This window comes from Sus scrofa, chromosome 3, assembly GCF_000003025.6.
Source record: "Sus scrofa isolate TJ Tabasco breed Duroc chromosome 3, Sscrofa11.1, whole genome shotgun sequence".
NCBI lineage: Eukaryota > Metazoa > Chordata > Mammalia > Artiodactyla > Suidae > Sus > Sus scrofa.
This window is the reverse complement of record NC_010445.4, coordinates 38924584-38951401: the sequence shown is the minus strand read 5'-3', so window position 1 is coordinate 38951401 and position 26818 is coordinate 38924584. Positions and strand designations below refer to the sequence as shown.

The following is a 26818-nucleotide window of genomic DNA, read 5'->3' as shown; positions in this document are numbered from 1 at the left end:
AAAAAAAAAAAAAAAATCCAAAAAACAAAACAAGCAAAACCCTCTTTTAATCACAGCAGTGTAGTTTGAAATACGAGTAAATTGATCTGAATATATGTGGACCTTGTAAGAAAAGGTAGCATTTCAGCTTGATCCTAGCAAAAATTGTCTGTTCTTCTAGGAAAGAAGTAAGGTTCCTGTCTTCACGTACAAAAAAAAAAAAAAAAAAGGAGTTTAATAACCAATGAAAGAACAGTTAGGAGAACCATTAAGTTTAATGTTGAGGCAGAACAGGAAACTGAGGTGCTGTAAAGTATAATATAAACTTTTTATTTTTCCCTAAAAAAACTTAAAAACAATATTAACAAAGATAAGCAACAGAATGGCATGTGATTTTAAATGATAAGCCAGATGAAGAAATTAGACTTTCTCATCGTACAGAAAGCTCCTGCTAACTGACCAAAGATGAAGGCAAAGGCCACAAGGTCATTTCAGGAGGAAGAAAACTAAATGATTGTAAATATCTGAAAAGATGCTAAGCTACTTTGGAAACAGTTTGGCAGTCTTTCAAAATGTTAACATAGAGTTAGTATGTGACCCAGCAATTCCATTCCTAGGTGTAAACCTAAGAGAAATGAAAACTCATACGTGAATAGCAACATTATTCATAATAGGTGAAAAGTAAAAACAAGCCATATGTCTATCAAATGATGAACAGATTAAGAAGATGTAGTATATCCATATGGTGGATTATTATTTAGCAATAAGAAAGGAAAGAAGCATTGATAGATGCTGCAACATGGATGAACTTTGAAACATTGTGCTAAGCTAAAGAAGCCAGTCACACAGGAGCACATATTGTGTGATTCTTATATGAAATGTCCAGACCAGGCAAATCCATAGTGATGTAAGTTAGTGGTCGCCAGGGCTGAGGGCACAGGGGAATGGCAAGTGACTGCTAATGGGCACAGGGCTTGTTTTGAGGGTCATGAGAATATTCTGGAATTAATGGTGTTGTTTGTACGCATTGTAGATATACTAAAACCCACTTAATTGTATATTTAAAAGGGTAATTTTTATGGTTCGTGAATTATATCTCAATTTAAAAAACCATCAGGGAAAATTTCACCTAACAGATACAAATATTTAGTATGTAAAATATTTCTGAAGAAGTGCTACAAACAACTAAGCAGTATCTAGATTCCACATAGCAAGTAGTTAAAGGAGCTGTACCATTTTTATATACTTATAGAAGGAATCACCTATTGAAGTATGCGAAAGTCATTCTGGCTTACACATAATGGCTTGAACTTGATGCTAATGAGAACAGCCTGTCAAACATACATCTGCTTTACCCATTGAAAAAGGAAGAATACGGTTACCAGATTGTTAGAATATCCACCTTGAAGATAGTGACACCTCCCGTCCTCCACACCACCCCTACAGCACCAATGCTGGCACTCCTTTGTCGATGAGATTCCCTTCCCAGCCACCAGGGTCCTGCCAGCTAGCTGTGTGCATGCTAATCTGTCTCTTGTGAAACCTTGAAGGATATACTTCTTGCCATGTTTGATATTCTTTGTTCTGACAAGATATAAAACTGTAGTCCAGGCATCCAACATAGAGCCGGGTGGCCATTGCGATGTAGTTTCAGACATGTGCCTGCATCATTGAGAGACTGAATTTGCTGAACTGTATCAATTTCAAGATATTCTCTCAACAGTATCTGCTAGTAGCTGACAGCTGCAACTTAATGGTCCAAGGTCTCCCCTTATATCTAGGCAGCCATTTTGGACCCCAACCAGCCCTTACTTATTAACAAGACTCTTACTTCTTGCCAGCTTCAGTTATAATTCTTGACAGACTACTTGTGGAGCTTTGTGGGTTCTGCCTATATGAGTTTCCCCCATTTTGTAGTCTGGTGGAACACAGTTCAGGTGCTTCTTAAATCTGTGTCTCCTGGTCTATGATGCTCAGTTTGGCTTGAATAAAACTCTTTTCTATTCCTATTATAGATTGCTTATTGATTATATGTGTTGACAGGATGAAGCAAAAACATAGACATTCACATGGAAAAATTCATAGCCTCAGCAGGTTATGAAATAAATTAAAATACAAGTAAACCCCTATTACCTCGCTTTTATATCATCACCATTTTTAAATGGCAAACATTGCTTTGGGTATGAAACATTGAACAAGTTTCCCAAAGGATCGTATGGCCAAATACTGCAAATGTTATCAAATAGTTCACATTCTGGAAGCATTTGGAATAACAGGAAAAAAATAGGTACATAGGGAGGTGGAAGAAAAATATACGCCAAGCTGTTCATGGAAAGCTAGCGAGGGAGAATTGGGAATAACAAATGACCAACCCTAGCGACCCACTAAACAAACAGGGTCCGTGAACTGTGCCAGCGGATGGATTATGCACGCAGAACAAAAGCTCCAGGAAGAAAGCAAAGTTAGGTATTTTGTGCTCTGGTCCCCACCATGGAGAACCTTACTCCAAACTAGCCTCTAGTGTGAAGACAGGCAGAGAAGTTGAGGTAGGAAGTGTCTGCAGTTGAATCTTCATTCTGAGTCTCTTTTTTCCTTACATCCCTCTCTTTACACCCCCTTAAATGAAGGGTGCTGGAGGGACGAATGCCTGAGGTTCCACAGGCCCACACATTCGCAGACACAGGTCAGGGCGGAATAATCTGACATTTGGGATATGTGTCAAATGTTTTCGCCCTACCGCAGCCCCATCTCTTCCTGGTCTTCTGTAGGGAAGTGGGATCTCGCAGTAATTGACTGAGTGGCAGCAAACGCAGTTATGACTACATTTTCTAATGGATTTATTTAGGAGACCCAGCCGATACCCTTAACAGCCACAGTTCATTAGTCCAGGCACCAAAATTATAACAATCCAGTCTGCTGATTTTTTCCTTAGGCTTCACAAGTCCTCAAGACAGAGGAGGCTAGAATGAGGAAACACATCCTCACCCTGGGGTCCTGAGGGAAAACAAGGGTGGGCTCTCTGCCTGTGGAAAATGTTAGGATGCTAATCCATACAAGGATTTTATTAAGTAACGGCCCTGTACCTCCTCCTCTGAAATCCATGGCATGTTCTCAGTACATGCGTTTCCATTATCCTTAGTTCACCAATATTTGTGTACCCAGCTTACGTCTCCTTTTATTCCATAAGGTCCCTGGGCACAAGGAATAGTCTCTTATTCATTTCACCCCCCCCCAGCAGCTGGAACCCCGTAGGTGTTCAATTATGACTGCTGCATGTATGAATTCAAGACACAGGGCCAGGAGGCTGAAGAGAGAGGCAAGGTGTTGGGCATTCAGTGAGGCCCTTGCCACTCACTGGAAAGATGTTCAGATGATCCATGTTCTTCGCGCAATTGTGTCTTGAGGCTGAAGATAGGTTGAAGGAGCCCAGAGGGAAAAAAGCCAGTGAATGTGTAGATGTGAGATTAGGCTGTCACATCGTCAAAGGAAATGTCCGCATCTTGCAGTCCAGGAAGATGCCTGCACACCTGGGGCCCCTCATCTGGGTCCAGGGAACAGTGGACGCCTGGTACTCATTTTGCATCATCCTCCTCCTCTCTCCTCAAAAGCCATTCTCTGGTGACGGAGTCATATTCTCCTTCCTGCTCCCGGATGCCCTGCAGACACCCAGGACCCACCCTGTCTTGTCTCCCACCTTCACTTCCCAGTAATGGTGCCTGGAGAGGAAGCTCGGAGAGCCCGGGGCCATGATTCAGCTCTGGATTCTTTCTGGATTCGCAGGCCACCTGTCCTGCTTTTTTGCACGTCTCACACTCTTCACATCGTCAGAGCAGATGAAAGATGAGGTTGGGATGGGCAGTTCCTGCTTCCAGAATCACATCAACTGTGGAGAGAATTAGAATTCCTAGCTGGAGGTCCATGGACTGCATCCCCACAGGGTTCTCCCCACATTCAGGAAATATGGTCAGGGTCATTCTTCTGGAGTGCACTGGGGACAGCACAGGGACCCAGCGGGCCAGTTGCCTCAGGGTGCCTGACCACCAATCAGTTCCGGAACTACAGAGAAAAAGGAGATGGGAAAACATCCTGAGCATCCCCATTCGGAGGGGCTGAGCCTCTCCTGGTCCCCATCACAAGGAAAAACGAGGACCCCCTTCCCTGGGCAGGACCCTGCTTCCTCTGCTTGGCTGCAACCCCATTCCTCCTGGCACCCCAGCCTGCCTCAGATACTCTGTGGTCTGGCGAGCTGACTTGGCCAATGACTCTGCCACAGAGCCTGTGAGGACCCGACATGACTTTTCTCCTGCCTTTGTTATAGGCATTTTTCTCCTTTCTAAATACTGCCTGGAAATCAGCAGCATAGTGGCAATAACCCCTGGCCAGCCCATGCTACCCCCTCGACACTCACCATTGAACGTGTCCATTCCTGAACGCAGGGTTTCTGAAAGGGGAAAGGGAGTCTGTGTTAGGTTCCCCGGGTGGGGACAGATCTGGGAGGGTCTGCTGGCAGAGCCAGAAAGGCCATGGGAGATAGAGCAGGGCCACCAGGGGGCTGTGAGCTGCAGGGATCCCAGGGAGGAAGTAAGCAGGCACCCCCCAACCCCCGCTTCCCTCCAGCCCACCTACCCAAGAAGTGCTTCATGCTCCTCTCCACAAACTCTGATCTCTGGTACAGCAGGTGGATCTTTTCTTTCACCTCCGGGGGGGCGGTCCACAGCTCAGGATCGGTCACCATCTTGGCCCTAGAGACGAAAGACTATTTGTTGGCCAAAGAGGGCTGGAGCATGGGGGCGGCCCAGGCGCTCTGAGGGAGAGGGAGCCTCCCCAGGCGCACCCACCCCAGCACTGGCCTCACAAAGAAAGTCCTCCCTGGGCTTCACGTTCTAAACTCTGGTCCTCAGCTCGGGCTGTGGATTAGCATCACTTGGAGTTTTAGAATCTACTGCTTTCAAAACCACAGCGAGGGAGTTCCCATCAGGGCACAGAGGAAACAAATCTGGCTAGGCACCACAGGTTACGGGTTTGATCCCTGGCTTTGCTCAGTGGGTTAAAGATCCAGTGTTGCCACGAGCTGTTGTGTAGGTTGCAGATGCGGCTCAGATCCGGCATTGCTGTGGCTCTGGTGTAGGCTGGCAGCTGTAGCTCTGATTTGACCCCTAGCCCGGGAACCTCCATATGTCACAGGTGTGGCCCTAAAAAAAAAGACAAAAAAAAAAAACCCACAAAAATACATCGATATACCACTGTACAGCCATTTGGATGGCTACCATTTAAAAAAAAAATAAAAAATCAGAAGTATTGGGAGTTCCCTGGTGGTCTAGCAGTTAAGGATTTGGCATTGTCACTGCCGTGGTGTGGGTTGAACCCTGTCAGGGAACTTTCCCCTGCCACAGGCATGGGGAAAAATAAACCTTAAAAAATTGATGCCTGGATTGTACTCCTAAAGATTTAGATTGGATTTGTCTGCCTGGGCCTGGATGTCGGGCGTCTGTAAAGCTCCCAGGGTGATTGTAATTTCCAGCCTCCTCACTCCTCATCCCCTCCCTGCCTGCTGGGCTCCGCAGCTCCACTCCTGGAACGCGCTTCCCTCCCTGTGGCCACAAGCGCTGCTGCAGGGACAATTTCCATGAGACGAATCGCCTAGGACACAGTCTGCCAGGGAAGCATCTTAGGAAGCCAGCTCCCACGCAGGCTGTGGTGACGCAGGCCAGTCTCCTGCCCCACGCTCTCCCTCCCCTTCTCCCTGCGTCAGAGACCCGGGGTTGGGAGCATCTCCCTCCCAGGTCTGCCTCCCCAAGTGCTTCCTGCAGGAACTTCAGGGGAACATTCAGGGACCTCCTGGTACCTGTGCAGGGTGACTCTGATGTCCTAGAAGAGAAAAGAGGGAAGTTCTCCATTACTAGGCTCCTAGGGGCTGTGATGACTCCTGGCCTCTCCCCCGGGGCTCCCAGCCCTAGCATGTCAGCAAAAATGGGGCACCTCTCCCTACTTCTAATTCCAGTCTCCCACAGTGGCAGCCCAGCCGGGGCCTGCAACAGAACAGGACCCAGACGCTGCCGATCTTTTCTGGAAAAGGCCAGGGGATCCCCTAGATACTGGGCCACCCTGGGCTCCTGAGAGCTCTTTGAAGGGTCTGGGCACACAAGGCATTGTGTGTCACCAAGACCAAGACCCACCCCCAGGCCTCAGGGCCTCCCCCACTGGCTTGGACAGAGCTGGCAGCAATGGCAGTTGGGATCCCGAGTCATCTGACTGGGCACAGCACACAGGGGAAGGCCGGGCTCAGCCGCACTCACTTTCATAAGCTCCCACTCTGGCTGGCACTGCTTGGCCTCCAGCTCCCCAATCAGCTCATCGAGAACAGCAACGTCCCTGGTCATTTGGGTGCCATAGGTCTTCCTGACGTGGTTAATGGTCTGGCCCACCTCGTCCAGCCAGGTCACAAAGAGCTGCTCTTGCTGCTCTAAAAACTGGCACAACTGCTCCAACTGGTACTGGACTCTCTGCTTCTGGGTTTCAGCTTGTTTCTGGGCAACAGAAGTCAGGGAGGCAGGTGTAGGGGCCTCTGCAGTGAAGTGGACGTGTGTGTCCAGGGAAGCCCCCCCTAAAGGCCGCCTCCTGCAGGTGGAGGCCTGCATTCCAGAGCAGGAGGCAAAATGTGCTGGGATCTTCTGGGACAGGTGGGCTCTTGGAAAATGTCCTGAAAGTTGGTGTTGTGGGTAGAATTGTGTCCCTTCCAGAATTTATATGTTGAAGTCCTAACCCTGGTACCTGAGAGTATGATCTTATTTGGAAATAAGGTTGTTATGGATGCAGCTAGTTAAGCTGAGGTCACAGTCCAGTGGAGACACCTGGACACAGGTACACACACAAGGAGAATGCGTGTGACGAGGCCCAGGGACACAACCAGCTGAGGACAGAGGCCTTGGGGGAGCCTTCCCTCCTGGCCCCCAGAGGGAACCAACTTGCCTCCAGAACTGGGGGGGGGGGGGATTCGTTTCTATGGTTTATGGGACTTTGTTTGGGCAGCTCCTAAGACACGTGGTGTCACCTTCTTCCTTCCGTGAAAGCCAGCATGAGGATGGCATGTATCTGGGGTCAGAAATGGGCAAGGTCATGACCACAAAGTCTGCAGGGAGGAGAGTTCTCTCCCTTCCCCCACAGAGTCTCAATAGGGCCCTGAACGGGGGCAGTCAGTCCATTGTTTGGATGCAGGTGAACTTGACACCCTCTGCTCCTGCACACTGGCCAACCCTGACCTCTTCTATCGCCCTCTTCTCGTGTCCCGAAGAAGCTTCTGCAGACCCGTGATGTGGTTTTAGGGCACTTTTCCTCCCTCCACGGAGGGAGCGGCCCTTGAGATCTGCTAAGACTGGACATTAGAAATCTTCTCATTTGGGGCTCCAAAGGACAGCACTAAGTCTTTATTTTGCACCAAAAATGTCCCTTCATCCTTTGTCGATGATGGCAGTAACACTGACTTCTTTTAAGAGGACAAGTCAGTTGTCTTGTTCAGTGGCCTACAGGTTAAATTGCTTGATAATTAGTTCATGATTAAATTCAGGATAAACATTTGGGGTGAGAACAGCATTGACCTAATGCCATGGTCTTTCTAGCACATCCCGTCGGGAGGCAAACACCATCCAGTTTGCTGTCACCATCATTGTGACACTAGGGTCATTTGCTGAAGGAGGGGTCTACCAGATATCACTACTGTAAATATATATTATTTCCTTTATCATTACTGAGTAATTTGGGGACTGGTACTTTGAGAGCATGTAAATATCCTGTTCTCCAAGATTTTCTCTAAAAATTTCAGCTACCTGTTGATGAGCCTTATTGGTGTTAGCTGTATAGTGGAGATTTTCTATTTAAATTATTCTTTTTTCTTTTTTGTCTTTTTTAGGGCCACATCCACGCATATGGAGGTTCCCAGGCTAGGGGTCGAATTGGAGCTGTAGCTGCTGACCTACACCACAGCCACAGCCACGCAGGACCCGAGCTGCAACTGGAACCTACACCACAGCTCATGGCAACAATGGATCCTTAACCCATGGAGGGAGGCCAGGGATCGAACCTGTGTCCTCATGGATGCTAGTCAGATTTGTTTCCACTGAGCCACGATGGGAACTCCTATTTCTATTATTCTTCTCTGCCTGTTTTAGCTGGCATTTGCTGTATAGAAGAGGTCTTCCTTCCCCCTCGCCAAAGATTAAATTTTTTTTTGATTATTGAAAACAGGAGAAGGAGAAGACCTGAAGAAAGCATCTTGCTTACAGGAGGGCCCATGTTACTTCATCTTAAGGGGATGCTGGCCCTCCTTATCTCCGTGGGTTTCCCTGCAGCCTAGGCCCCTGCCTCACCTTCCTTGGGGGCAGCCCTGATCTGCTCCATCCTCAAGTTCCAAGCCACCTGGGATTAGAGGAAAGGGTTTTCATTTTACTATAATTCAGGAGTTTCCCAATAGATGCCCTGACCAATGCCACCTGTGTCCCATTCTGCTGTTTGTTTTCTTTGCCTGTTTCCTGCTGTGCTGTGCTGGGTCCCAACAGAAATTTGGAACTCAGAGAGGGAGACAAGATCCAACTAGCAGAAATGCACTGGATGGGGATTTTCTCTTGTGGCTCAGCAGTTAATGAACCCAGCTAGTACCCGTGAGGAGGTCGGTTCCATCCCTGGCCCCATTCAGTGTGTTAAGGATCTGGCATAGCTGTGAGCTGTGTGCAGTGGAGGTCACAGATGTGGCTCAGATCTGCCATTGCTGTGGCTGTGGCGTAGGCTGGCAGCTGTAGCCCTGATTGGACCCCTAGCCTGGGAACTTCCATATGTTCTGAGGGTGGTCCTAAAAAAAAAAATGCACAGACAAATCAAGACTCTGTGGGGTAGGATCCTTCTGAGGCTGGGAACTAGAAGCAACACAGTGCATCTAAGAGTCTGAGCAAAAGCCTAACAGGAAGACCACTCAATTGTACTTATTGAAATCTATGGTGGTGCAAAACCACAATTTTAAAGAAAATGTCTACCTTGAACATTTGAATTTTAAAAATCAATATAGTTTTTGTAAAAAATACAATGGGAGTTCCTGTTGTGGCTCACCAGGTTAAGAACCCAACATAGTGTCTATGAGGATGTGGGTTCGATCCCTGGCCTCGCTCAGCGGGTTAAGGATCTGGCGTTGCCTTCAGCTGTGGCATAGGTCGCAGATGTGGCTTGGATCCAGTGTGCTGTGGCTATGGTGTAGGTCAGCAGCTGGCAGCTCCAGTTTGAGCCCTGGCCTGGGAACGTCCATATGCTGCAGGTGCAGCTGTAAAAAAAGGAAAAAACAAAACAAAATGAAATAAAAAAATGCAGTGGGTCGCGGCAACAGTTGTAAAAACAATACAGAGGAGGATTTAAGGTTGAAACGTTTCTTCTCCTTTCTTCAATCCCAATACAACTACTAGTATTAGTTTAGCGAAACCATTTTGTGTGAGTATCAGAAAGCACGACAGGGTCCTTTCCCGCTCAGAGTGGCTTCCCTCTCGAGAGTCAAGCTCATCCTTGAACACCTGTTATCCCCTGCCCCCCAAGAACAGGTGATTCAGCTCTGCCTCCCTGTGAACCAGTACATAACCTCAAGGACCCCTGCTCATTCTTGGTTCCTTCCCTCCTTCCTCAGGGGTGAACCCAGGAGAGGACTGGCCAAAAACACCCCTAGCCTTACCAGGAAGTTCACTGTCTTCTTATGCCCCTGAGATCTCTCCTCCTCCCCAGATTTTCTCAACTCCTTCAGATGCTCTAGTTGCTTCTGAATTTCCTCCTGGAGAAAAAGAGCACTTGTTGAAGCTTAAAGTTGGCTCCTGCCATCTTTGGTTGGTGCCAACTCTAGAGGGGAATAAAGCGGAGAGTGCTGCAGCTAAGAGCACCAGGAGAGAGGAAGAATGAATCCGTTACACCAAGGGAAGCAGAGCCAGGAAGTGGTGAGAAAGATTTCTAATGACCTGTTAGGCACATCTGGATTCAGCCATACCTGAAGACCTCTGAGCTACATGAACCAGTAAATCTGTCTTTGGTTTGTACTGTTTGCCATTTACAGCCCAAGAAGGCTGGCTAATGCACCGACCTCCCAGGGTTGTTTGGAACATGAAGCAAGCCCTGGTCTATGCAAGTGCCCAGTGGCGAAGGACCCCAGTACAGGAAGCCCTACCTTGTATTCCAGGGCGGCCTCCTCAATGGGGCGCACCCGGTGGCCTCGGTGCTCCGGACTCAGCCCGCACATGAGGCAGATGGGTTCCCCATGGTCCTCACAGAAGAGCAGCTGGACTTGCTGCTTGTGACGCTCACACTGCGGCAGGGACTTGGGGCTCAGGCTTCCCATCTGCAGGCCCACCTGCTGCTCGTGGCTGCCACAGCTCTTCCCTGGGAACATGTCCTGGCACCCAAGGCAGCTGGGTGAGTGGCCGCGGGAGGCCTCGGGAGCAACGGAGAAGCTGCAGGAATTGTGCGCACAGCTGCCACCAACTGGATCTGCTTGCTGGGTGCGGCAAAGGGGACACACAGCCTCGTTCTGCAGCCTCCCTGAGGACATAGCAGCGGAAGAATCTCCTGAGTGACAAACCTGGGATGTTACCAAGGAGTGCTGCAGACGCAGCTTAGAGAACCTGGTTCTGGGCCTCGTACTTCCCCGTCAGACTGAGGCCTCTCCCTCAGTTGTCGCCCCGCTTCCCCCCACTGAGGCGGCAGAGGAGCCACGGGACTGAGGGCTCATGGCTGGATCTCACGCCAGTGCCGAGACTGGACTTCTTGGACGTTTACCCTATCGAAAGGCCTTGTGCTGTAAATCCTTTATCTTCCTCCTGCACGTGCACTGATCTAGCAGGTGATATAAAGACAGCAGGACACTCTGCTGTTTGCTGTGCTACTTAACAACCACCCAGACTGCTCACACTGAATGCGCCCAGGGGATGGTGATACGTTCACATCCAGACCCCCAACCCCTCGCAGAATCCCTGCCTCGCGGTGAGCATTTGGGAAGTGTGTGCGGAACGAAGGAGCAAATGGGCCACTGCCCACGGCCAGGTTCAGGAAGCACGAGGTGAAAATAACAAGGGAACTTTGCAAGCTGAAGGGTAGAGCCCACCAAGGGTAGAGCCATGGTGACATTCAGCTATGACCAGCTCTGCCTAAGACCACAGCACAGCTTCGTAAATTGGAGGAGAGGAAATAGAAACTCACTCAACCCATGAGTTGCTCCCACCTCCTCCTCTCGCAGAGTCCCGGGAATTCATATCACATCTTGACCTCTGGTCTATGGACTGGCCCCTTTTTTTTGCCACTCTGCCTCATATGGAGTTCCCGCCCTGCAGCTTCGGCAACACTGGATTCTTTTTTTTTTTTTTTTTCCATTATAGTTGGTTTACGGTGTTGTGTCAGTTTTCTACTGTACAGCACAGTGGCCCAATCGCACATGTATGCATTCTTTTTCTCACATCATCCTCCACCATGTTCCATCATGAGCGACTAGATACATTTCCTTGTGCTGTACAGCAGGATCTCATTGCTTATCTCTCCAAATGCAATAGTTTGCATCTATTAACCCCAGACTCCCAGGCCCTCCCACTCCCTCCCCCTACCAGCACTGGATTCTTTAACCCACTGTGCTGGCTGCGGATTGAACCTGTGTCCTGGTCCTGCAGAGACAGCACTGATCTCATTGCACCACAGCAGGAACTCCTCATATCACATCTTTAAGTGACCTCTTGAGGTCCCCAATTACCATTTCCCCTCCTCCCTTTAAATAGAATTGATCGCTGTCCCTGTGGCTGCTTCCCCAACAAACCCCCCCCTCGGAAAAAAAAAAAAAAAACCCTCCTTTTCTTGGCCTCCCTTGCAGTTAGGTATGGTCGCTTGGATACAGGCCCACCTCACTTCATTGCATTTCACCTCGTTGCCCTTCACAGAGGCTTCATTTTTACAGAATGAAGATTTGTGGTAACTCTGTGTGGTCAATGATGGTGAATGTTTTTTAGCAGTAAATTATTTTTATTTATCTAGCTATCAATTTATTTATATTTTTTGGCCGCACCTGGGACATGTGGAAGTTCCTGGGCCAGGGATCAAACCTGGTCCACATCAGTGACCCGAACTGCTGCAGTGACAATGCCAGATCCTTAACCCACTGAGCTACTAGGGAACTCCTATTTATTTATTTTTAGAGCGAAAGAGATTTATACACAAAGATACTTCAGAGACAGAATGTGGGCTGTCTCAGAAGGTGGGGAGTGTTGAGCAATAAAGTGTTTTAAAATTAATGGAGTTCCCGTCGTGGCTCAGTGGTTAACGAATCTGACTAGGAACCATGAGGTTGTGGGTTCGATCCCTGGCCTTGCTCAGTGGGTTAAGGATCTGGCGTTGCTGTGGCTCTGGCGTAGGCTGGCGGCTACAGCTCCGATTAGACCCCTAGCCTGGGAACCTCCATATGCTTCAGGAGCGGCCCTAGAAAAGACAAAAAGATAAAAAAATAAATAAAAAATAAGATATGTACATTGTTTTTCAGATGTAAGACTATTGCACACCTCATATAGGCTACAGTGTAGTGTAAACAATATACTCTGGGAAGCCAGCAAATCCATGTGACTTGCTTTATTGCAATATCTGCTTTAGTGCAGTGGCCTGGAGCCAAACCCACGATATTTCCAAGGTGTGCCTGTTCATTCTGGCCAAGAGGACGTGAATAAGTAGAGGCACCATGAGCAGTGTCTGCAAACTGGAGAAAACCTTCCCTGAGTGATCGTCTTCTCCCTTGTGCCTCCATCCCGCTGCCCAGAATGCGGACGCTGCTCTTGGAGACCATGAACTTGAGAGCAAACTCTGTGGAGCAGAAAAAGGGCAGGAGCTTGGGTTCCTGGCCACAGGGTACCACATTTATCCTGGACCACCTATGTGTCATTTACATGGAGGGGGGACAAACTTCAGACTTGTTTCACTTACATTATTTTGGCACTTCTGTCAACCCATCATAACCCTAATTTCTGCCTCTTGAGTAAAAGAGACCCAAGGAGTTTAGCCAACAGCTCCCTCCTTGCCCGGAGAGGCCAATGGCAAGATCTCAGCCCCACGACATACTACCGTGGGGTATTGTGAGAGGGTGATCTTTCCACCCAGTCTTTTCCAGATGCTCAACCTGGAGTCCACGAAGCCCTTGGGAAGTCTTAAGAAGGACATCAGTGTATCTAAGAACTAACTAACGGAAAGGATCTGGTGGTGTCCCTGCTGTGGTGTGGGTTTGATGCCTGGCCCAGGAACATCCGCTTGCTACAGGCACAGCCCAAAACAGAGAACTAACCGAAATGGAGGCAGCATCTCCTGAAGATGTGCATGTGCACTTTTTTTTTTTTTCAGGATTCAGAGCCTACATCAAATTCTCAAAGGGCTGAGGACCTCAAGGGGCACCCAGGGGTCCAGTGGAATAAACACAATGGGGATAAACAGAGGTTTATAGGGGAAACCCGCACAGGTCATTATGCCCAAGGATGCTGAGTCTCCTGGATTCTGAGGTCCTTTCTTACCTGAAGACAGAGGGCCTTTCGGATTTGAAGGTACATGGAGCACACCGCCTGCCACCTCCTCCACAGTCCTGGAGCTCTCTGGAGCCTCAGTTCCTTTCTTCTCTGGAGGTGCTGTGGATTCTGGGCGCTCCCACGTCTTCTTCTTTGCAGCCAACGATATGTTGGACAGTGTATTCCTGAGTGCACCCCCCTGCAGGGTCATGGAATGTTCCAGATTCCTGGAGCCTTTCTCTGGAGCCACAGGAGCACACACATTCAGAGTGGCCATCTCACTGGGGGTGGCTGCTGAGCCTGGATTCTCACTTCCCATTTTCTCTTGAAGCAGAAGTGTTTCTGGATGAAGGGATTCTATCTCTCCGGGAGAAATGGTCAGTTCAAGACTTTTGGGTCGCTTCTTTCCTGTGGGTAAATAGGCTTCAGAGATCTTAAATTCTCTCCTTCCCAGGGACCCAGCCAGCGAGCCCCCGGCCAGGCCCTGGAGCCTTCCTGCAGAGCTGGCATTTCTGCGGAGGCTGACACCGGGCTTGCTCCCCTTCTCCCCCTGGGGCTTGCTAGGGAGTGGGCTTCTCTTGGAAGACGTGGTCATGTTCCGGGCCCCTGGCTTGCTCTGTGCATCTAGGCCCTCAGGGCCTTTCTGATCTCTCCGTTTGACCTGGGGCTTCTTCTGGGGCCCCTTGCCAGCCTCAGGCTGCATGGATGGTGGGCAGCCAGCCCCGTCACTGCTCTGTCGCTGCTTGTCACCTTCCAGGCCATCCAGTATCTTCAGGCTTTTGGGCTTAATCTCCCTAGAGGAGCATGACGTTGCTGAACTGTCTGTGTCATTTTCTTGTATCTGATATTCTGAAAAGACAGATAAAAAGGCATGAAGAGTCTCGGGGTCAAGGTGTGGGGAAGGGGAGAGAAGAGACAATTCCCCCTGAAATGAGGGACGTTCAGGACATTCTAGACGTCGGCAGTCAGTTACTATTACATAAAAACATACTAATTATTTGCTGTCTTCTGAAATAGTGCTTTTCAAACTTTTTTTTTTTTCTGTCTTTTTGCTATTTCTTGGGCCGCTCCCGCGGCATATGGAGGTTCCCAGGCTAGGGGTCCAATCGGAGCTGTAGCCACTGGCCTACGCCAGAGCCACAGCAACGTGGGATCCGAGCCGCGTCTGCAACCTACACCACAGTTCACGGCAACGCCAGATCCTTAACCCACTGAGCAAGAGCAGAGATTGAACCCGCAACCTCATGGTTCCTAGTCGGATTCGTTAACCACTGCGCCACGACGGGAACTCCCTTTTCAAACTTTTGTAGGCGGGAAACCTAGGTCTTGCTAAGAATTCTTAACGCGTAAGTGAAAACATTTGTTTATTGGTATGCATTCGTGTGTGGTTTATCGACGTACAAAACCCACTTACAAAATCCATCAGTAAAGATTGGCACACAAATTTGAAATCAGGGGTTATGAAGGACAGTTAAAACTTCAGAAGCTAATTTGTTTCTGGGTTTTTTTCCCCTTTGGTATCATGAGGCAAAGAAAACCTTAACTCGGACAAGCGTCATAGTAATTTTTGTTAAATACAGCTTGCATAGAAATTTCAGAATACTGTTTAATTAAACAGACACAACGAGAAAGGCTGAATTCCAGGGTCTCCATAAAAAGTTCAAGTGTAGCACGAACTTTCACACTGATGGCCTCCAGTATTTAAAATTTGGTTAATATACATTTTAATATGAATTTGTTTCATAAGTTAAAACAACAACATCTGAATTAGGTATTTGGTAACAGTCTAAATAACCTGTGAAATATCTTCCCGGGATACGGTTTTCAAACTACTTTAATAAGGAAATGAAAATAACCTGTAATTAGCACCTTAATTTTTGGTTTGAAAAATACTTAGAATTTAAAGTTGCTTAAACATTTTGCTGTTGGGTGTCTAGGAAAACATGTTACCCAGACGGGATCCAGAACTGGTAAGAAACCATGAAAATGCTAATAACCAGATTTTAAAATACAAAAAATTAACTTAAAAATTCTACTCATCAGGTTACACCAGACTCAGATTACGCTTTAGTTTTATCACTCTTTCAAAGAGCAGAGAATTTCTATGTTATGTAAAGTCTTCTGCCTCATAGAAGCACATATAAAGTATTCCTGATGTATTCTTAAAAGTCTAGAAATGTAAGAAAAATTCAAATATGAAAGAATAATTTTTTAAACTAATCATGTCTTAGCACCCCCATCTCCAAAAAAAAAAAGTCTTTAAAAACAGGAACCACTTGGCCACATTCTTTGATTACAATGTCATAAAATCAGAAAGTTGCAGCAAAACAGTAGCAGAAGGAAGATAAGGATGGAAAAAAGGAAAGAAAGAAAAGATGCAGGAAATGAAGGAAGAAAGGAAGAGAGAGAGAAGGAAAGAGGCAAAAGAGGAAAGGAAGCAAGGAAAAAGAAAGAAGAGAGTCCTTTTGAGAATTTTAAAATACCTTTGTAACATGCGTTAAAGAAGAACTGAGAGCAGAAATTCAGGGGGTACCACTGAGATTACCCATCAACCCTGCTGTTCATCCATCAACCCTGTGATCATCCAAACAAAGCTGTTCCTCTCCGGGTGAGTGCTAATCACAAATGAAGCGAGGCGCCTCTACCAACGGGCAGCCACTCCTGCCTCTCCTGATCCCACTCCAGAGTCAGAACCTCAGCCTTCTGGGTTTTGTTTTGTTTTGTTTTGTTTGTTAAGCCATTGGGAGCCTTACCTTTCCTCCAAAAACCAGAGAGGGGTAAGCACTTCCTTGGCTCAAGTCACCAGGGTTGTGGCAGACCTTGGACTCAAGACGCCCTGGTCCAAACATCAGTTCCCTCTTGCGCCTTCCACCCCACCCCGCCAGCAGCCAGCAAGTTGCGGGGGCATGGGGCCACTTACCTGGGCTGATTGCCCTGTGGAGCTCCTCTGCCAGGAGATGCTGGTTGATGGCCCTCAGGACCTGTAGGGTCAGTTGCACAGCATAGTCCTCCCCATAGTGGGTGACCAGTAGCATGGCCAGCTTCACTGGCTGGGCTGTTTGGAGTTGGCCCCGGGGGATCCGGGAGTGTTCCTTCTCCAGGCTGGTGTTCTGTAGCTTGAACTTGAACTTCTCAAAGTCATAGGGCACCAGCTCTTCCAGGGAGTAGAGCAGATGGTCACTGGGGGTCTTGGCCATAGCGTGGCCCAGGAGAGCCTGGAGGCAGCTGTCTGTCTTCTGAGCTCTCTGCCCTGGAGCCCCGAGGGTGAGTGAGAAGAGGTAGCTTGTGAAATAACGGAAAAGGCACAGGAAATGCTCTCCGTTTTGGTGGGAACTGAGACTAAGGCCATGAGCATGTCATGGCTGGCTTGGGTTCTCTTACAGATGCAGAGGCTTTTCCAGCTGGGAGAGCTCCACGCCCCGTCAGACAGGTGGCCGGCACCTGAGCTCTCACTGGCTGAGATGGATTGCAGAGCGGTGGGTAAGTCTTGGAGGGTCTGGAATTGGAGTCCAGGTTTTTTTTTTTTTTTTTTCTTTCCTTTTTATGCCTAGACCCTTGGCATATGGAATTTCCTGGGCTAAGGGTTGAGTCAGAGCTGCAGCTGCGGGCCTGCACCTCAGTCGCAGTAACCCTGGTTCCAGGCCACATCTGTGACCTACACCGCAGCTTGCCGCAGTGCCAGATCCTGAACCCACTGAGTGAAGCCAGGGATCGAATCCATATCCTCAGGGCCACTCTTTGGGGTTCTTAACCGGCTGGGCCACCACAGGAACTCCTGGATTCCAGGTTCTTGATCTTGGGAGAGGTATGGTGATGCTTCCCTGGCTTCTCCCAGGATACAGGGGTACAGTGGGGGGAACAGAGCCCCTGGTCCCATGCTGGAGAGGAGCATGATGAAAGTCAGCTTCTCCGGCCAGCTGTTCCCCTGCAGACTCTTGGGACTTTGTGGAGCGGGGAATGGGGAGCCGCAGGTACAACCCAAGGAGGCAGGTGAGGCTGGAAGGGCACCGCCCAGAAACCAGCCCTGTTATCTCCCCCTTGAATGTTGTTCTGGTTGTCTGGTTCTTCCAGCAACACGAATGCCTCAAAATGCCACAGGCCTGGGCCCACCATCCTGATTTGTTTGTCCCAGCGCTACCTCTGCCGCAGCTTCCTAGCCCCAGGCCTCGGAGGGGGCGCTCTTGTCCCTGCACATCTACTGAGCATGTGTCTGGGACCCTGGGCCAGGATGCCAGAGAAACAGGGCTGAAAAACCGCACAGGCATCCGGCAGAGCTCGCAGCCCAGTGTGGGGCCCCAGCGGTGGCTCCGAAGCTAAGTGTTGTGTGTGGGGTGGGGGCTGACTTCTTCCTTGGTTGACTGCTCCGTCTTTCTGCACTGATTTTTACCCCGACATTTTGTTTCCAAAAATGTCAGGATTTCCCAGTTGTGGCTTGGCAGAAATGAACCCGAATAGTATCCATGAGGATGAAGGTTTGATCCCTGGCCTCACTCAGTGAGTTAAGGATCCAGTGTTGCCATGAGCTGTGGTGTAGGTCGCAGATGTGGCTCGGATTCTGTGTTGCTGTGGCTGCGGCATAGACTGGCGGCTGCAGCTCCGATTCAACCCCTAGCCTGGGAATCTCCATAGGCCAAGGGTGCAGCCCTAAAAGGACAAGAAAAAAAAAAATTTCAAATCCACAGAAAAGTTGAAAGCATAGTACAGTGAACCCTTATATACCCTTTATCCTAGGATCACCAGCTGTTTACATTTTATAATGTTTGGTGATTCTCTGTCTCTCTCTCTCTCTCTCACACACACACACACACACACACACACACACACACACACATGCTTTCACTTCTCTTTTTTTTCTGAAGCATTTGGTAATAAATTTAAAACATATCAGATATCACTCCAGGAGTTCCCATTATGGCGCAGTGGAAATGAGTCCGACTAGGAACCATGAGGTTGTGGTTTCAATCCCTGGCCTCGCTCAGTGGGTTAAGGACCCGATGTTGTTGTGAGCTGTGGTGTAGGTTGCAGATGCGGCTTGGATCTGGCGTTGCTGTGGCTGTGCTGTAGGCCAGCAGCTATGGCTCCAATTGGACCCCTAGCCTGGGAACCTCCATATGCCTAAAGAGCAGAAGGAAAAAAAAAAGATATCACCCAAATACCCTAGATACCCTAAATACTAAGAATAAGTATGCCTGGATATCAATTTTTAAATTTTCTTTTATTTTGGGGGGTTGCATCTGTGATGCACAGAAGTACCCAAGCCAGGGATCATAACCATGCCACAGCAGCGACCGGAACCACAGCAGTGACACTGGATCCTTAACCTGCTGAGGCACCAGGGAACTCCCAGATATTATTTTAAATAATCACAACACTATTAATACACTGAGGAACTTTAATGTTTTTGTAATACTACAACCTGTCCATAATCGAATTGCTCAATTGTTCTGATAATGTCTCTGATGGCTTTTTTTTCCAAACAAGGATCCAATCAGATGGCACACATTGCTTTTAGTTGTCATGTCTCTGTAAGTCTCCTTTTATCTAGAACACTTTCACATCCCCCTGGCCTTTAAAATTAATTAATTTTTTAGGGTCGCACCTAAAGAATTTTTTAAAATTTTTTTTAGTTAAAAAAATTTTTTTTTGTCTTCCTAGGGCCGCTCCTGTGGCATATGGAGGTTTCCAGGCTAGAGGTCGCATCAGAGCTGTAGCCACTGGCCTACGCCGCAGCCACAGCCACAGCCACGTGGGATCTGAGCCGTGTCTGCCACCTACACCACAGCTCATAGCAACATCTGATCCTTCACCCACTGAGCGAGGCCAGGAATCGAACCTATGTCCTCATGGATACTAGTCAGATTCATTTCTGGTGAGCCATGATGGGAACTCCTGAATTTTTAAAAATTTTTTCGTTCTTTTAAAATTCTTTCAAGACATTAATGGTTTTGAAAAGTCTGCTAAATGTCCTTCAGTGCACATTTGTGTGATTCTTCCTTCCTTATTAGACTGAGGGCACATCCCTGCATCCTTAAGATCTCTCCATTGTAAAAGGTCCCTTTTGTCTTTGTAATTAATAACTAACCTGGCTGTGTAGAAATGTCTCAGCCTCTATGGTCTTTCACCCGCTGCTATTAGAATTCCTGGATGATCCCTTCCCAAATCAGTTGCTACAGTGGTGGTTGCAAAATGGTGGAACTTCTGTCACTTAGTTGGCATCATGTGCACATCCTGGTTTAAACTTTCTTTTTCAGGAAATGTTGGCTGACAGATGTTTTGCCAGTGATACACTCAGCCTTCAAAAGTGCTTCCTCTGTGCCAGGCACAGCTCAGCTTGCTTTCTATCCATTATTCCCTGAAATCTCTGCAGTCCCCCTTCGGTGCAGCATCCATCATCCCTGGCTTAGTGGCTTAGAGACTTGCCCGGGGCCAGGGTTCAAACACCCTCTATTAACCACCTTGTAATACTGCCTCCCTGCGTGATGAAACTGAATTTTACTCATCACTAACCATGGAGGTCACCTTTTCAGATGACCAACAAGGCTCAAAATGGGTCATGCTGACCGCTTCCACAGGTCAGCTACAACATTCGGATGCCTGACTGAACAAACAGCCCTGTGTATGGCCAACCTAGGATCAAGCCTTCCATGACTTCTAGTTGGTTGAATTTAGTTTAATGTCCGATTGATCTACATGCTTTACAGAGGATTCAGTGTTTGGTGTTTAACAGCTGACAACATCCAGTTTTCTGCTAAGAAAATAACAGCCAAAGCCGACATCTTCCCTAAAAAATGGATGCACCCAAATGCACCTTTACGGTGGAAACATCAGATGTGGGAAATTCTCAGGTTGGGCCAGAGGGTGTTACCTGGGGTTTCTTTGGGACCAGGACCTGTACAGGATTCAGGAAGTCAGCCTCCCTCTGCTGAGGCAGAAATGATGAAATTGCACAATGCCTTGCACATGCCTTTGTGTTCCTGGGATCTCTGACGCTGTCCAGACTGGCCAGGAAACTCCTCTGAGCTAAGACTAAGGCACCTCTGACAGAATCGGGCAAGAAGCGGGGCTTTCCAGTTCACAGCAGGATGTTTGGCAATTTCAGTGACACTTCTTGCAACAGGGGCTATTCTGAGACACGGACTTCTTGAAAGGCAGTTTTAATGCCACTGAGGTCCTTCTTAGGTCAAGAGAGGCTCCCAAAGCTTACATTTTTTGAGGTTCCAGTGATTTTTTAAAACAAAGAAATGGGACGGAGTTCCTATCGTAGCTCTGACTAGGAACCATGAGGTTGCGGGTTTGATCCCTGGCCTTGCTTGGTAGGTTAAGGATCCAGTGTTGCCGTGAGCTGTGGTATAGGTCACAGAAGCAGCTTGGATCCCATGTTGCTGTGGCTGTAGTGTAGGCCGGCGGCTACAGCTCCAATTAGACCTCTAGCCTGGGAATCTCCATATACTGAGGGAGCGGCCCTAGGAAAGGCAAAAAAAAAAAAAGACCAAAATATATATATATATAATTAAATAGATAAATAAAAAACAAATAAATGGGAAAATAGAATTATCATCCTTGGGATGCATTTTATTTATTTATCTGTCTGTGTCTCTATATATCTACCTGTCTATCTTTTAGGGCTGCTCCCGCGGCACATGGAAGTTCCCAGGCTAGGGGTCCAATCAGAGCTGTAGCTGCCATACTGCACCACAGCCACAGCAATGCGGGATCCGAGCTGCATCTGCAACCTACACTACAGCTCAGGGCAGTGCTGGAGCGTTAACTGACTGAGTGAGGCCAGGGATTGAACCTGCGTCCTCATGGATGCTAGTCAGGTTTGTTACCACTGAGCCACAATGGGAACTCCTGGGATGCATTTTAAATGTTTGATTTAACAAGGAAATTGTGGTGTCGATGAACTCTTCTTTCTTGTACCCCTGTGACTACATGTGTGCCGTTATTTGGGGACATGATGACTCTTAAACCCCATACAACTGCTGCAAAGGGTCCAACCTTTGCCTTCCTAAGTGATGCATAGCTCAGAAACCAACCTTCATTCCATTCCTGATCATCAGGGTTGCACCTTATACCACATCATTTTTGTGTCATTTGGGGCTTTAAAATCAATGATGCATTTTTGCATCATTTTGGGGTTTTAAAATCAATATATAAACAAAATCTGGAGTTCCCACCATGGTGCAGTGGGTTAAGAATTAGACCAGTGGCTTGGGTTGCCACGGAGGTGCAGGTTTGATCTCCAGCACAGTGGGTTCTGAGGCTCAAATTCAGTCCCTGGCCTGGGAACCTATTAAAAAAGAAAGAAAGAAAACCAATATGTATTACTTTTACAATAAGAGAAGATATTTTGTAAAAAGCATTTTGTAATTAGCCTAGCTTCTAAGCAAATATCAGTCCTGTCCTCCCAGCCATTATGATAAAGGAGCTTTGTCATATTTGAATATAATACATAATCTGTTATTAAGAGAATTGGAAAAACCTGTTGGGAAGATCATGAAAGCATTCCTGCGTTAATCTGCAATTGAAAATAAAAGATCCCACTGCGACCCACACTCTCCCTCACCCACCAGTATATTGAATTTTAAGGGAGAAATCTGAGACTTTGAGAGGCTTAACCATTCAAGTTCAAGGTGAATTTCCAGGCCATAAACTTCCCACTGAGAAACATACTGTAACTGTGCTTTCTGAGGAGAACCAAGTTCTGGGACAACCTACACAGCCTCCTGAGCAGGATAGGAAAGGAGGGAGAGGAAGCCAGCTTCCCAGAATTGGGGGTGGTGGGTGGCTTTGACCTGTCAGAGGTGGCACAGTGATGGGGTCAGAATAGTCTCCAACTAGCTCAGCAAATGAGAGCTTCGTTTGCAATATGGTAACCTTAAGCAAGAGACTTTATGTAAGTTACAAAGTACTATATACACCATTTACCTTGATTGTTAAATCTAGTTGGAGGGTAAGTGGGTTTCATTTTACTGTTTAATTTTGCATGTATTTAAACATTTTCTAATTTTAAAAATTGGGGAAAAAATTGTTCTAGCGATATTTATGGGGACCCTACTAGGAGGCTGGCCTTGAGCATGCAGTCCTGACCACCAAAGGCAACTGCTCTCCCTTCCCCTTGCCCTTTGAAGTTCGATTTACTTGATCCTTCCCCAACTCTGAGCCCCTTCCTTCTCACTTCAGGCAGAGGTGACCCCGGTCCTGCAGTATTCCTATTCAGCCTCGCTCCGAAACTGTTCTTGAGTTTGGAAACTGCACGGAGTGGTGGGGACATATGGGATTCCAAAATCTAGGACCTGTGCGACCTGGGGAAGTCACTCGACTTATCTGAACTTGTTTTCCTGTCTGTCAAAGGGGTCGTTTAGGGAATTCAATGAGATAATGTTTGCAAACTTTTCCAGCACCGTTACAGAAGTGCCTGCTTCATTCTTTGGTGTTCCACCGCCTGGCACGTCGTGAGCGGGAACCGTGGAGGTGGACGGGAGATCCCTGCCCTAGCATGGCCATCACCTCCAGGACTCCTTCTGCCCAAGCCCCGCACTTAGGGCAGGAACGGTGTATCTGCGGGAAGGACAGCCCGAGGATAAAGGGGAAGGTCAGCTCAGGACACCCACAGGGGAGCAGGCGCTGGGGTCGAGTCCGGTCCCGCGCGCTATCTTTCCGGGACTACGCAAACCTGCAGGAGGACCAGCGACCCCTGGGACGCGGGACTCGCCGCCGCCCCACCACCGGGGTCTGCACCTGCCGCCTCCGCAATTGTGCGGACGTCTAGCTGAACTACATCTCCCAGAGGGCCGCGGGAGTCCTCGGAGCCAATCTGAGGAGGGGTGGGCGGGCACTCTGGCACCTACGTCTCCCGAAGGGTGCCTGGATTGACGCCCCCCCGCGGCCTATAGCTGCTTCTCGCCGGGGCAGCTGCTGGCCCACTGCGCCGGGAGAGCGGCGGTGGCTGCTGGTGTACTCGGCCCGCTAGGGGATGTGGAGTCAGTGCGGCTGGCGGCGGCCCGGGGCTCGCGGGCTGAGGCGCTGGGAGTGCACTGGGGACCTGGATCCCCAGAGCCTTTCGCCCTTCAGGAACCTGCAGATGCCGTTCACTCGTATTTACGGCAGGTATGTTCCGAGGGTCCACTATGTACCACTTACTGGGTCGGGGTGAGGTTGGTCATTGCCCCAGGGAGCTTCTCACCTGGGGAGGAGAGCGGTGGGTAAACGATAACTTCCAGCCCGTGTAGAGCTGTGAAGGAAAAGGATCATTCAACCAAACACCAGCACCGCACAGCGGTCTTCTCGGTTTTCATGCTGTCAACAGGAGCGCTAGAGTATAGATTCTTAAACTTCTTCGCATCACGGTTCTCTTTGAAAAATCTAGTGAAACGCTATGGGCCATAGGGGTAGTGGTAGGTTTTTTTGTTTTCATAAAAAAGCGCATGCTTTTTTCCTACATCATTTTGAGGGGAGGTTCGTGGGTTTTGGGGGGGGGTTGTTTGTTTTGTTTTGTTTTGTTGTATTTTTGCCTTTTCTAGGGCCGCTCCCGCGGCATATGGAGGTTCCAGGCTAGGGGTCTAATCAGAGCTGTAGCCGCCGGCCTCCGCCAGAGCCACAGCAACGCAGAATCCGAGCCCCATCTGCGACCTACACCACAGCTCACGGCAACGCGGGATCCTTAACCCACTGAGCAAGGCCAGGGATCGAACCGCAACCTCATGGTTTCTAGTCGGATTCGTTAACCACTGCGCCTGGATGAGAAATCCGTTTGTGGGCTTTCTGAGGTCCACCTGGAGAAATCTAGCGGGGAGGGGATGGGGCTCTACGCCTAGACCCCACCCCACCCCCACCCCTGGTCTCTAGAGCAGCCCCTAATTTTTAACTGGTTTACATCTTTACGTTTCACCTTCAAGAAAGATTTCCTTTGATCCAAATGTACTGCAGGAATCCAAAGAAAATAAATACCCAGGAAGGCGTTCCCGTCGTGGCTCAGCCGTTAAGGAACCGACCAGTATCCATGAGGATTCGCTCGGGTTTCGATCCCTGGCCTTGCTCAGTGGGTTAAGGATCCTGCCTGCATTGCCTTGAGCTGTGGTGTAGGTCGCCGAGGCTATTGGGATCCTGCGTTGCTGTGGCAAATGCCGGCAGCTGCAGTTCCGACTGGACCCCTGGCCAGGGACCTTCCATATACCAAGGGTGCGGCCCTAAAAAGATGAAAAAGTTCGGGCATTGCCTCCGGCATAGGTTCCCAGGCTAGGAGTCGAATCGGAGTTGTATTTTTAAAATTTAAATATATGAAGAGAGACTCAAGATATAACACGGCAACCTCTAGAGAGTGGAACTGGGGTTGGAGGTTATGCTTTTACTCTGTGTCCTCCATACATTCTTGTGGTTTTCAGTGACTATTTAAACATTTTATGGCATATGGAACACAGTCTGTGAATATATTTTCAGTGTAAAATAAGGCAAAACAAAATATGGCAAGCTTAATCTTAGAGAAAGACTGTCATATTTTGCTCATTATTTTTTACAGTAAAAAAATCTCATTAACTGGGAATTCCCCCTGTGGCTCAATGGTAACAACCCAATTAGTATCCATGAGGATGTGGGTTCAATCCCTGGCCTCACTCACTGGATTAAGCTCATGTTGCCATGAGCTGCAGTGAAGGTTGCAGGTTCAGCTCGGATCTAGTGTTGCCGTGGCTGTGGCATAGGCCGGCAGCTGCAGCTCTCATTCGACCCCTGGCCTGGGAACTTCCATTGACTGAGGGTGTGACCATTAAAAAAAAAAAAATTCATTGCCTGGAATATTTTTTCACTGGAATGCGAAGGATTAGGAAAAGCATTTTAAAAAAGCAGACTGTGCCCATAGAGAAACAAATATGTGAAGTTTTCAAGTCATTTTTGAGGTTTTCCAATAATGAAGGAAACAGTACAGACCTAACTCCAAAGTAAACACACACATACCTACACACACTGCACATTAATGTAGACAAATTCTTTAATGAGAGCATAAGGTCTCATGCTTTAACTCCCCTGAAGATATAGAGCAGAAGCTAAAATTTTTAAAAATATGATTGAAATAGCTGAAGTGACTAAAAGGCCATTTGCCCAGGAACGCCTTAGCACTTCTTCAGCAGCAGATCAGTACCAAAATGTAGGTGGCCTTTCATCTGAAGTCCTGGAGAGGGAGCGCGTGGTCTCTGGAGCTGCCGCTGGAAGCACAGTGGACACCCCCCACCCCACCCCCACGCCCCCCACCCCTCCCACTCCCATCTCCACAGAAGCAGGAAGCTGGAAACAGTTCTTTTCAGATATACATATTTTTTATTCAGATAGAGTTGATTTACAATGTGGAAACAGTTCTTAAAACTGCACGAAGTAGGAGAAAATGACTATATGAGTCAAAGCTAAAACTGGACATCAAAGAGCTCAGAAAATATTTTCCAAGTCTGAAGCATTGGTGGAGACAGGTGAAGGTATCTATCAAAATACTAAAAGTCATGGCTTTGGAACTGTGATGGGTGACAACATATATTGGGCACTTTCTATGTACCAAGCATCATGTGAGTGCTTTATATGCCTTCATAGCACAGGCCCTGGGGTCAGTCTTCCGGAGTGAAAATGCTGACCCTGAAATGAACAGGTTGTGTGACACTGGATGAAGAATACACCTACCTACTCATTCATCCTTGAAAAGGAAGGACATTGTGTTATATCCTACAACATGGATCAATCTTGAAAACGTGCTACATGAAATAAGCCAACAACAAAAGGGCAAATATTGTATTCACCTATATGAAGTATCTAGAAGAGTCAGATTCACAGAGTCAGAAAAGAAAACCGTGATTGCCAGGGGCTGGGAGCAGAGTGTAATGAGGAGTTATTAATGCTTAGAGTTTCAGTTTGAGATGAGGAAAACGTCCCTGAGAACTAGGTATGCCAGTTCTTCAAATTAATGTCTAGATCAGTGGCTCTCAACTTTGGCTGCACATGAAATCATCTGGAGAGCTTTAAAGAATCCTGATCCTCAGACCAAATACATCAGAATCTCTAGAGGGTGGTACCTAAGTGCTATAGTCTGAATGTTGGTGTCTCCTCGGAATCCATATGTTGAAATCCTGAGGCCTGGTGTGATGGTATTAGGAGGTGGGGCCTTTGGGAGTTGCTTAGGCCATGAGTGTGGAGCCTGCATTAATGGCATAAATCCTCTTATAAAAGAGACCCCCACAGAGCTCCCCTTCCATCATGTGAGGACCCAGAAGTGGGCAGTCTGCAACCTGCAAGAGAGGACTCACCTGACCATGCTGGCACCC

At 48.0% G+C, this 26818-nt stretch overlaps 2 protein-coding genes across 6 annotated transcripts in view; one reads left to right on the top strand and one right to left on the bottom strand.

Moving 5' to 3' along the window:
- ZNF263 (zinc finger protein 263) overlaps window positions 1–26818 on the top strand; it is a 46511-nt gene that overhangs the window by 1262 nt on the left and 18431 nt on the right. For 2 of the 4 annotated variants that reach the window (XM_021088098.1, XM_013995727.2), the window contains exon 1: window positions 21296–23627. The gene's annotated coding sequence lies outside the window, so the exon portion shown is untranslated. Of the gene's footprint in view, window positions 1–16702; window positions 16998–21295; window positions 23628–26818 lie in introns of those variants that run through there. The other 2 variants (XM_013995720.2, XM_021088097.1) reach the window with 2 other exon arrangements.
- MEFV (MEFV, pyrin innate immunity regulator) lies at window positions 2793–16829 on the bottom strand. Of its 2 annotated transcripts, none has more exons than XM_013995729.2 (9): window positions 16438–16829; window positions 13527–14366; window positions 10166–10536; window positions 9683–9778; window positions 6276–6506; window positions 5825–5847; window positions 4606–4721; window positions 4388–4420; window positions 2793–4035 (listed from the first exon to the last, which is right to left on the bottom strand). In XM_013995729.2, the coding sequence occupies exons 1-9, from the start codon at window positions 16712–16714 to the stop codon at window positions 4004–4006; spliced, it is 2019 nt and encodes a 672-aa protein (XP_013851183.1). In that variant the 5' UTR covers window positions 16715–16829; the 3' UTR covers window positions 2793–4003. The 2 variants fall into 2 exon arrangements, with proteins under 2 accessions (XP_013851183.1, XP_013851182.1); XM_013995728.2 differs by having other exon boundaries at window positions 2793–3862; window positions 16438–16781.

Bases quoted from the DNA above. Each gene is read 5' to 3' on its own strand.
- MEFV (XM_013995728.2), bottom strand. From the start codon at position 16,714: ATGGCCAAGACCCCCAGTGACCATCTGCTCTACTCCCTGGAAGAGCTG. The intron at 9,779-10,165 runs GTAGGGCTTCCT...CTTTTTCTCCAG, and splicing joins AGGCCGCCCTGGAATACAAG to GAGGAAATTCAGAAGCAACT. The intron at 4,722-5,824 runs GTACCAGGAGGT...TTTCGTCTCTAG, and splicing joins ATCAGAGTCACCCTGCACAG to GGCCAAGATGGTGACCGATC.